General features: G+C 35.3%; 1 protein-coding gene across 1 annotated transcript; it reads right to left on the minus strand.

The window, feature by feature from the left end:
- Positions 1-2,838: 2,838 nt before the first annotated feature.
- Positions 2,839-9,739, minus strand: LOC309486683 (transmembrane protein 150A). The gene is made up of 7 exons (XM_082154061.1): positions 9,473-9,739; positions 8,301-8,348; positions 8,148-8,219; positions 7,991-8,058; positions 7,547-7,677; positions 5,351-5,528; positions 2,839-3,664 (listed from the first exon to the last, which is right to left on the minus strand). Exons 1-7 carry the CDS (start codon positions 9,535-9,537, stop codon positions 3,477-3,479), a joined length of 750 nt encoding a protein of 249 aa, XP_082010187.1. The 5' UTR covers positions 9,538-9,739; the 3' UTR covers positions 2,839-3,476.
- Positions 9,740-10,459: the final 720 nt, after the last annotated feature.

Below are 10,459 nucleotides of genomic sequence, written 5' to 3' on the forward strand. Positions count from 1 at the left end.
GTAAAGTGTCTAGAATCTCGCTGGAAGTAGTAGGTCATCCGGGGACTTTTCACTTATGTTTTTCAAATACTATGTATTCAGACATACTACTCTCTTTGTGTACTGTTTTTTGCATACTATACAGTAGGGAAGTATTCGATTTTGGATGCATAGATGTATTTTTGTAGGCCAACCAAAAATTAACACCATTTATATTCTTTTTAAAGCCTAAATCTAGTCATAAGTATAGTAAAAAGCTAAAGGTAGTATTTACTACACCACGGTCACACAACTTCAACAGCACCACATCTGATCTTCTGACAACTTTCAATCTTTATTTAAATTCTACAAGTTGTAAAGTTTGAGTTAGAATAGTTTACAAGAACACGAGTATAAACGCATTGAAAGTGAATTAGGAAGTATCTCTGTCCCATTTAGCCACTTGTTAGCAACCACCTTATCCAAAATATGAATATCTTGAGCTTGTGTTAACCACAGACCTAAACCCATTGACTTCAGCACGATGAAACCGGAAGTGCAAATATGCTTGTTCATTGTTCAACTAATTTCCAGGTTTTAGGGCTTATTTATGCAAAGCTCTGTTCACAGCTGCTGTATTCTTTAGCAAAGGTCCAAAGTCCTAAACCGCATCAGTGTCTTTCTTAATGTGTGTACATAACCTCTCCAAACAAAGTCACTCCTTCAGCCTGACTGTGAGGTTAAATTTGAACAAGCTGTCCTGTAACTCTCCTCCCTGTTCTGGAAGTTTCTTTGCCATTCTAAAGGATGCAGTAGTTAAGATTGTATAGTTGCTACAAAGTAGACTATAAATGAATGCATGTCAGATTATTTGGTTCTCAAAATAATTTAAAGTCTTCATGGTTGATACATATATACAGACTACATTGTTTAATAATGAATATGCAAACAAAGGGACTAGTTTTTAGATGATTACCTGATTAAACCTGACCTGTCATATCAACTTTTAATAGAAAAACAGCGATATAATCTTCACTTGGCCAGGTGAACTACATGCTAGAATGGTTTTCTTAGTTAAACAAAATGGGGTGTGTCAGAATTACAGAGAGCAGGTGTTGAATGACTTGTGCTTCCATTGCATTGTTGTACACCACACATGACTTTTTATACCATTGTGTGTTTAATACCCTGGCCATTAAGTTGTGAAACCATTTGCATTCCAGTCAAACATTCAATGTGACATTTGGCAACAGGAGTTACATCTCTAGATTATGTTAAGCAACACATTATTAAACACATCTGCCCTTTTAAAAACAAGACAGCCCTTCAGCATACACCCTTAAAAATAAAGGTTTCAAAAGGAGGTTCCCCAACAAACCTTTCAGTGAGTAGTTTTCTTAGTATACTTTCTAAGTAGAGAACTTTCTTAGTATAAAGAACATTATTATTAAGCTAAACAACATTTTTCCACTATAAAGAACCATTTGTGCAATGGAAAGTTTCCATGGATGTTAAAGGTTCTTTATGGAACATCAATGCCAGTAAATAACCTTTATTTTTAAGTAAAATTGATTAATGTAAGTCGTTGCACTCAAACTCAAGGCTCGTTCACACCAAGAACCATAACTGTATTAGCGTCCACACCAGTGGACGATATCGCTCTATTATAGGTGTGTTCACGCCATGTTGTAATTACCGTAACGATTCTGAACTGTAAAAAGCCTTCAAGTGCTTGTTGAACTTGTAATTACAATGTGTGAACTCTTACTTTTCTGAGAGCTACGACTTGAGCCACGTGACTGCAGTACCACCTGACCACCACTGCTGATTTTAGGCAGACCGATCGGCGACCACCACTGCTGATTTTGCGCAGACCGATCGGCGGCTGACTTGAAGCAGTGCATGCCGGTTAGAAAGTTTGTCCGACTTGAGACAGCGGCGACGCCACATGACTGTGACGTATGGCATCAAAGTACCGCGAGAGCAGCCGGCTGGTTCATTCTGCGCAGCTTCTCCAGAGCGGCTGCACAAGCTCTGATGACGACAGAGCTGCTCCACGATTGGCCGAATGCTCACAAATCAGCATTTTTATAACAGTAAAATCACTTTTTATGTAGTCGCGATATTGTCATGCTTATCCAAATAAAACTGTAGACTGTAGATCCCACTACATTGGTATTTAAATAGTATAGGCTTATGTTGAACTTTATTCTTGTACAAACAGACGCTGTATTAAGCAATACATAAAGTATTGAATGGAAACGTATGTGTATTTGACAAATATTGCATTTATTTCACTTCAGCTGTGATAAAATATGCAAACACCACGTGAGCGGTCACTACGGAAAGCAGAAAGTCTGCAACTTCACGTCTCCATTTTCAGCTCCTCCCCGCACACGGCTACTCTCGGCTCGCCGATCGGTTACATGCAGCCGATGTCGAACAGTCTGCCGCTTTAAATGCTTGGATTCTGATTGGCAGTCAATGTTTTTATCGTTCATCAACTGGAAAAAGTTGTTCTGGAAGTGATTCCAACGATATTGTTTCTGTGCCGTTTGGACTCTGCAATTCTTTTGTATTTAGAACGATTTTGTAAACTTTATCGTTATAGTTATCATTCTTGGTGTGAATGTGCCTTTAACCCATAAAAGTCTGTTTTTAGGCTTGTCATAACTGCATCTCAACACTGAAAACTAGCTTTGAATACTACATACATCTAGAAATATCAATAAACTATCATACAGAGGCAATAAGCCCTTTGTTGCTTGTTTGGTAAAATAAAGATTTTAATTTAAATGATTTGTGTTAAAAAATATCAGGAATCAAACTTGACAATGATCTTGTCTATAAAATTAGACCTTTTCAAATAAATAGTTTGGGTAATTTTAGGTAAATTGAACCACTTATCCATCTATATTGTTCTCTGTTTACTTGAATTCACCTTATATCTAGAGTCTCTGAATTGAAGTTCTGACACAATAATAAGGGATAATGGAAAATAACTTAATTTGAGATAAACCTGTGACTATTAATGGGTTATTCTTATCTTTTTCTATATATACCTTATGACATTTTCAGTTCTGGCAAATACACATTTCCTGCCAGCAGCTGATTCCACATTTCCTGGGACTGAGTGATTAGATTAAAAATGTGAGGTAAACACTGAACAATCATTTAAGCTGAATGCACCAACCAAGTTACTCTTGCTCACAGGAAATCTAGATATGAGATCAAATATTGTATTTGTAAGGTGTTTTTCTCAGTTAAATGCTATAGTATTTTGAAAGTAAAAGTGCTTTGGAAGTTCAAAGTGCCTGTTGCTCCACTCTGAGAAAATCCAGAGGATCCTGCTCCAAAGTAAATCCAGTGCTTGCAACCTCATACATTGTATTGCCACAAAAAAGGTCTTCAAATGTCTCCTGAGCAGACCCACTGTTTGAATGAGGTTGCCATCTATTATGAATCCATGACGGAAAAAATTAAGAAAACTATCTATCTTCTGAAGGATTTTTTCGACATTAAGACAAAATGAAACATTTCTCTTCATCTTTCTTTGCTAAAAGCACTGAAAGCATCGACGAGGAGAAAAAGTAGAACTCTACGGAGTAGCTGAGTTCATAGAGCTGCAGATTGACAGCCAGCAACCATTCAAACACAGCAGAGATGTGCTTATAGAAGAAATCCTCCTGGATGAAGAAGATGCCGTCTGATAAGAGAAGTCATGGAGAAAAAAACTGTTTCAAAACATTTCATTACTAAATCACTATTTAATAATGGTAATATTTGATAAAACTTTAAACATCTACGGTTGCCCCAGAAGGTTTTTTCAGCAGAGAATCCTGAATAAGAAAGATTTCTGGAATATCAAATCAGCATATTAGAATTATGGATGCTGAAAATTCAGCTTTGATCACAGGAATAAATTACATTTTAAAATATATTCAATTAGAAAACGGTTATTTTTAATTGTAATAATATTACTGTTTTTACTGTATTTTTAATCAAATAAATGCAGCCTTGGTGATCATAACAGACTTTGGTAACACTTTTCAAAAAGGTTCATATTATTTAATGGACCTGAGCTGACATAAACTAACAATGAATAGTTTAGCTAACGTTAAGAAAGATTAATAAATACTGTAACAGATGTATTGCTCATTGGTAGTCAATGCATTAATGCAATGAACCTTATTGTGAAGTATATAAGACTTTATCCAAAATGTATCTTTCAAAAGCATTAAAAAAAAAGGCAGTGGCTATTTGCACTAAGTGAAAATATCGATAGATTCTATTTACACTGTAAAAATAGAAATATTTTATTTGTAACAAGTGTAAATAGTAGTTAGATACTATTTGCACCTCAGTATTTTGGTACATTATAAAACAGTATGCAATAATAACATTGAGTGTAAATGATTATATTTATTAAATAAATGCCGCCTTGTTAGGACATTAAAGTCCTCCCTACACTTACCCTAACCCTATCCGATAAACACTTTATTATTAAATAACCATTAGGGACTTTAATTCCACTTTTCACATATTTTCTTCATATTTATTGAAAATAAATGCCTTTCCAATCTGATATGCGATAGGAAAAAGGGAGCAGAACGAGTTCGGCAAAAGGCAGATTCGAACTCTGGTTCGAACTCGCGTCAAAAGTATCTTCTACGCGACGTACTCCCTACGGCTGACAAATTACAGCCGTTTTTTGTCTAGCCCAACCAGACACTGGTGGGCGGAGTTAGTGTAAATAGCTTCTACTAACAAGGCGAGCTATTTGCACTTGGTGTAAATAGACACTCTGTTACAAACTTTTGCATTGCATTATGTACTTTTTGAAACAGCAGGTGTCACACTTTTTGGTGGATGCATGAAGACAACTGACAGTCACATGTATGATGCTTGACAACCATAAAGTATTCAAATACATTTTTATCTTCATTTTGAACTGTAGGCCTATGTCTATTGATTTATAATGTGAATCCCATTAAACCTATTTTTATGAAATGTTTTCCTGAATGTGTGTCAAGGCTTTATTTCTATAAAACACACATCCCTTGATTTGGTATTTTGTTACATAATGCAATGACATTCATACATTTAAAGCTTTTCTTCAGTGTCTAAATAGCCAAACTGCAAACAGCGGTGACGTGTTTGGTGGGCGGAGCAGAAAATGACAGTTTTTCTGCCACCACAATGCGCGCGCACAACTGCAGTAACGTAACTGTGACATCTACTCCCAAATGGTCTATAGGTCTTCATTTTCACCTGCACTTCATACTTGCTTAGGCTTTTTGTAAGCATAGAAATACTGAACAATAATTTATGATAAAAAAAACCCAGCATTACAATGCATTACCATCAAAACATTTTGAGCATACAAGGATACAGAGGATGGTGGCAAAAACCTGGATAATTGTGGAGATGCTGCGTAGTGGGTGGAGAGCCCATTCACACCCCGTCATCACACATTTACTAGTGAGGAAGGTCAAGATGGTCATGTATAGACACACACACACAAAGCTCAGGGCAGCACCCAGGTAATGGAGCAACATCAGCTCGGTTGGCTGCAAGAAAAACACAGGAAACAACATCTATTTGGTTGTTTCACTATAGGAGATAATGTGTCAGTTCATTCTGCTTTAGACAAACAGGACTATGGAATCACAAGTTTGAGATGGTGGTGTAATTAAAATGAAATTTACTGAAATGTTTACTAAAAATTGAAGATTAAAGTTTTCAGTCTCACATTAGGTGTCTTTAACACCTAAGTACACCTAGATGTACTTCAAAATTATTGATAGGTAATGTACTTATTTTGTTGTATTGCAAAACACTTGCTCCCATTGAGATGGTATGTATATATATATATATATATATATATATATATATATATATGTTTGGGGATCACTCTTAGAAGAAAAGGTTCTAGGCTATATAGAAGCTTAAAGGGTTCTGTCAGGAGCTTCATATATATATAGAACCTTTTAGAGGTTCCAGTCATGGGATTATTTTATGGGTTTAGTTTGAATTAATATTGTTTTTAATAAAACATTTATTGTAACCTGATAAACATCAAAGTATTATGCAATTGGCAACATTTTGGCAAAAGTCAGTTGAGTCAAGAACACTTATAGGGTTCTATATTGAACCAAATTGAGCCATTTTTTCTAAGAGTGTAGGATTGAGGGTAGGTTAAGGTGTGAGGGAAGCGTCAACGGTGTAATTATAGATGTAAATAATTACAGCTGTAATTCCCCCTGTTCCCTCGCTGCGGGCCCCCAATCTGCCCGGGGCCATATGCACGTGCAAAACCTGCATACCCAGACGCTACGCCACTGAGTACAATGTGAAACATGTATGTACACACATTAAGTGCACTGTATCAAATGATGCATTTAAATAAATATACAGTAGTTGAAGATTGGGTACAACAGGGATAAAGGCGCACCGGGGTAAAAGGCGCCATTGATTTTATTTTCCTCTAAACCACTGCTTGTCGTAGCACTTTCCAAAACATCCGCTTTTCAAGATGCACGTGGAAATTTGGCTAATCCTTGCATAAAATGATGGATTGCGGGCAGCAGCGCAAAGTTTATTTTGCGCTAATTTGATCCAATATGATGTTTTTTAAAATGTAGATTTAAATAGCAAATGAGAATCGCTAAAATTATTGAATATATTTGGAAACAAAGGCCGTCTTAATGATTTTCAGTTTTGTTCAAGCTAATTAAAGCAACTGTTTTTCTATAACGTAAGAATATGCTAAAGTATTTGGGGTAAAAGGCGCCCCTGCTATTATATAATAAAATATAATTTATTATAACTACTGTAAATCTATATTAAATTATTATGGGATTTCCTTCAATGCTTTCAGAATCTTTTTTTGTTTCTGTATTTAAAAATATATATATATTAACATATTTTAATGACTATATTTATTGAACAAAAAATTCTTCTTTTATTTATCCAAATAAACAGAAAATAGTACAAACTTTGCTAAAGTGATTGTTTTGAACTAGTATTAAGCTAAAGTATTTGTAACTTTACTTTGTGCCTTTTGCCCCACCTTGCCACCTCATACATTTATAAGATTTTTAAACGAAAACAACTTTTATGATTTATTTTCACACAAAATCTGTTGCTCCATCAATGTTCAATGCAAACATATATTTTTTCTGCAATCATACTATGGCAATAGTGAAAAGCAAATTTGTCTTAAGAGTTTGTCTTTAGCCCTGTTATACCCTAATTAATATGAAGTGGAAACTAGTTATTTCATGTGTAATGTGCATAACATCATGCATGTTTATTATATTTACACAGAGTACGCCTACAGGAGACTGTCTTCCAAGCCTAAGAAGAGTTTGCTTTGTGACTCCACCTATGATCAACTTTACATAAATGCTTTCATGCTACCTATTATCTTGTAAAATACATGGTTAAGGAGCTTGATTATTGCGTGTTTGTTAAGAGTAAGTGTTGTTAGACTCTCTTGTTAAGGCTCTTGTCTTGGCACTGAATCCTTTATTAACTATGCGTGAGCAAGAAGTGAAATTAGTGAAGGGTATTCATCTGTACTTACATTGCAGTTTCCAGCCATGAAAGCACCCATAGACACCACACAGCCTAAGATCATAGCAATCTTACTGAGAAGAGAATGAACATTGTTCCTGTCCAGGATGTGCGCATGATGGAAAATGCAGAAAATCAGAACTGTGGGGACAAAGAGAAGATATATTACACATATTTTCTCTGCAGTGTGTTCAAATCACAATTCAATTCACTGTAAGTGATAAAGAGAGTCTTATGAACATTCTGTGCAATTTATTACACTACCAGTCAAATGTTTGGACATGCCTACTCAATATCTACTCAATTATGGAATTAATAATATGATATTTAAAAAATGTATTAAAATATTTCAGATATAAACTGGTACACAAATTAAATTATGTGAATTATGTAGTGCACACCCTATACACAGATGTGAAGTACAGGCTATTATCTGAAAGTCAAATACACCCACACAAAAATGAACCAGCATTGATTGTTGCTGTGAATAGGGAGTTTTCTGGAAAATTCGCTCCACTTGTGCTGCAAAATAAGCAGAAAATGCCTGTCATTCCTTTGTATTATGAAGTGGAAAATAGCAGGTGTTTTAAAGGTCAATGTGTTATTCAAACCTTATGGTGGGGACATTATCCAGGGTGCAGCAATTCCCCGTTTCATTTGTTTGACACGAGTTTCTGTATTCCCTGTTAAGAAATCCAACAATGTTTTTATGAAGCATAAATGAAAGAAACATTAAATAATGCAGGTTGAATTCATCACTTTACCAGTTAGTAAGTGAGCAGACATGGTTGAAACGTAAAGCAAGTCCATATCTGTAGAAAAAGACAAGAGAACCCTTTAAAACAAATGTCATTTTAAGTTAGGAGAAAAATACTAATCCTAAAATCAGAACCAAAATAGTTCAAATATTTTGCTATGGGAGCAGCATCTTTTGTTCTGTATTCATTCTGTTCAGTATTTAATATTGTGCTAGATCAGTGTTGGCTGAGTTACTCTAAAAAAAGTAATTAATTAGTTACTAATTACATCTTCAACGGTGTAATTAGATTACTGTATCTCTAAAAAAGTATTGGATTACTTATTACTTTCTAAATTCCATATCAACCTCCACCATTGAACAATACAAGGAACGACATGAAACTGCTCTATTGATTATTTCAAGTACCGTAAATAATATAAAATTGCATAGGCTAAATTATTCTTGAGCTGACCAAAGTATTTAAAGGGAGAAGGTTACATTAAAACATACATTTTCACATTCAAATTTGATATTAAATTCACTATTGTTTTATAGAATTGTTCTAGTCTATACAGTAAACATAACAGTAATTAAAAAAAACAGTAATCCCTTACTTTACTTTTTCAAGGGAAAATAAATTAGATTATAGTAATCAGATTACTAAGTAATGAATTACACCCAACACTGGTAAAGATGCATAAGGGTTGTTTATTAAGTAACCCGGAGCCTGTTGATAGAGCATGACTCAGTTACACAGAAAATTATGAGCATCTAACAATGCATGTGAAAATGTCTCAGATCAGACTCCCCCGATAAGATTCCCAAAGAGTAGAAAGACCAGCCTTTACTTGTCTTTGAGTTTTTCTGATCCTGACTCATGTTCGGTTACTGAGTTTAAAATATAATGTGCCATGATGCTTATGACATCAGCACTGAATTACTTGCCTCTTATTGATGTTAAGCTAGTTATGCAACCATCTTTTACACGTCATCACCAATGTCATAATGTAGATATAAAAAAATAACGATTGAATCTAGTCTGTCTGTCTAAGCAAAAACATTGAATGGTAATAGACTCTAATAAAAGCATCTTAACCAGTAACAAACTTTTGAGTTTTAGCTGACCTTGAGAAGCAGCATGTATTTGTAATAGGTCATTTAAATTGAGAGGAACAACAAATAATTTGGTCAACTCACACTGTCCAGCACCCGATGAATGAGACAGCACACAGAACAATGGGTAAAATAACCCAAACAGCCATGTTTCTTGGAGACAGTTGCTTCAAGATGAAAGTAAAGTGCTGACAATCTCAGAAGTAATACTTCCACGAAGGTCTTGAAAAGCTAAACACGTCCTTTAACATCTTTCAGTTTTCCTTCTGCCCTTACCAGTCTACTATCTCCTCTACCAGACGAGCTACATTCTTACATGCAAAAAAAAAAGAAAAAAAGCTTTGAGACATGCCACCACATTCAGCCACTCCTTAATGTTAATCACCTGTTACAAGAAAATATAACAGCCATAAGACAACTTGGGTTGAGTCAACTCAGTCTTACAGTGTTTACTTATGCTCTTACTCATAGTTGTCCAGAGAGCATGTTAGTTTAGAGCAGTCAGTGGTTCTCAAACTCGAATCAGAACATCTACTGTAGATACCCACCAAGTCATGACAATGCTCCCTCTAAATGTTTAGCATTAGGCAAAAATACTCTCTTTGAATGCAATCAGACTGTGTGCAACATACATTCTGCCTTATTTTGACTGATATCAATATTCCTGTAGGTCAAATAAATCATGCTGCTGTAAAAGCCTCACCAGTGCCTTGATCTGCCCTTTTGTAGATCTGTGGAAAGAGCATACAAGAGTAGCCTCTAAAAACACAGAGATGGAAACTGGAGTCTGCGACTTGGACTTGAAGACATGTAGAGACTCGGGTCGTGAAAAACACAAGTCATTTTGGTATGGCATTTCCGATTACGTTCTCTCTTTACTATCCCACATGTCAGCATGAAACACAACATTTTATCTTAATTCATTCATTCCCTATCATTATGTGTTGCAGCAAACACACCAAGCCAGCGTTATTATATTGCGCGTGACGCATCTGAGGGCAGTAACAGTAGGCCTAGCAGTCTTACCTTGTGATGATCTTCGTGTCACTTAAATTGAAAAGCAATCAATTA

The sequence above is a fragment of the Leuciscus leuciscus genome, assembly GCF_965113295.1.
Source record: "Leuciscus leuciscus genome assembly, chromosome: 22".
In the NCBI taxonomy this organism is placed as follows: domain Eukaryota; kingdom Metazoa; phylum Chordata; class Actinopteri; order Cypriniformes; family Leuciscidae; genus Leuciscus; species Leuciscus leuciscus.

Excerpts from the sequence above, each read along its gene's own strand:
- LOC309486683 (XM_082154061.1), bottom strand. The coding sequence starts at position 9,537 with ATGGCTGTTTGGGTTATTTTACCCATTGTTCTGTGTGCTGTCTCATTC. Across the intron at positions 8,220-8,300 it reads GTCTGCTCACTTACTAACTG|GGAATACAGAAACTCGTGTC; the intron begins GTAAAGTGATGA and ends ATTTCTTAACAG. Across the intron at positions 5,529-7,546 it reads TCATGGCTGGAAACTGCAAT|CCAACCGAGCTGATGTTGCT; the intron begins GTAAGTACAGAT and ends TTTTTCTTGCAG.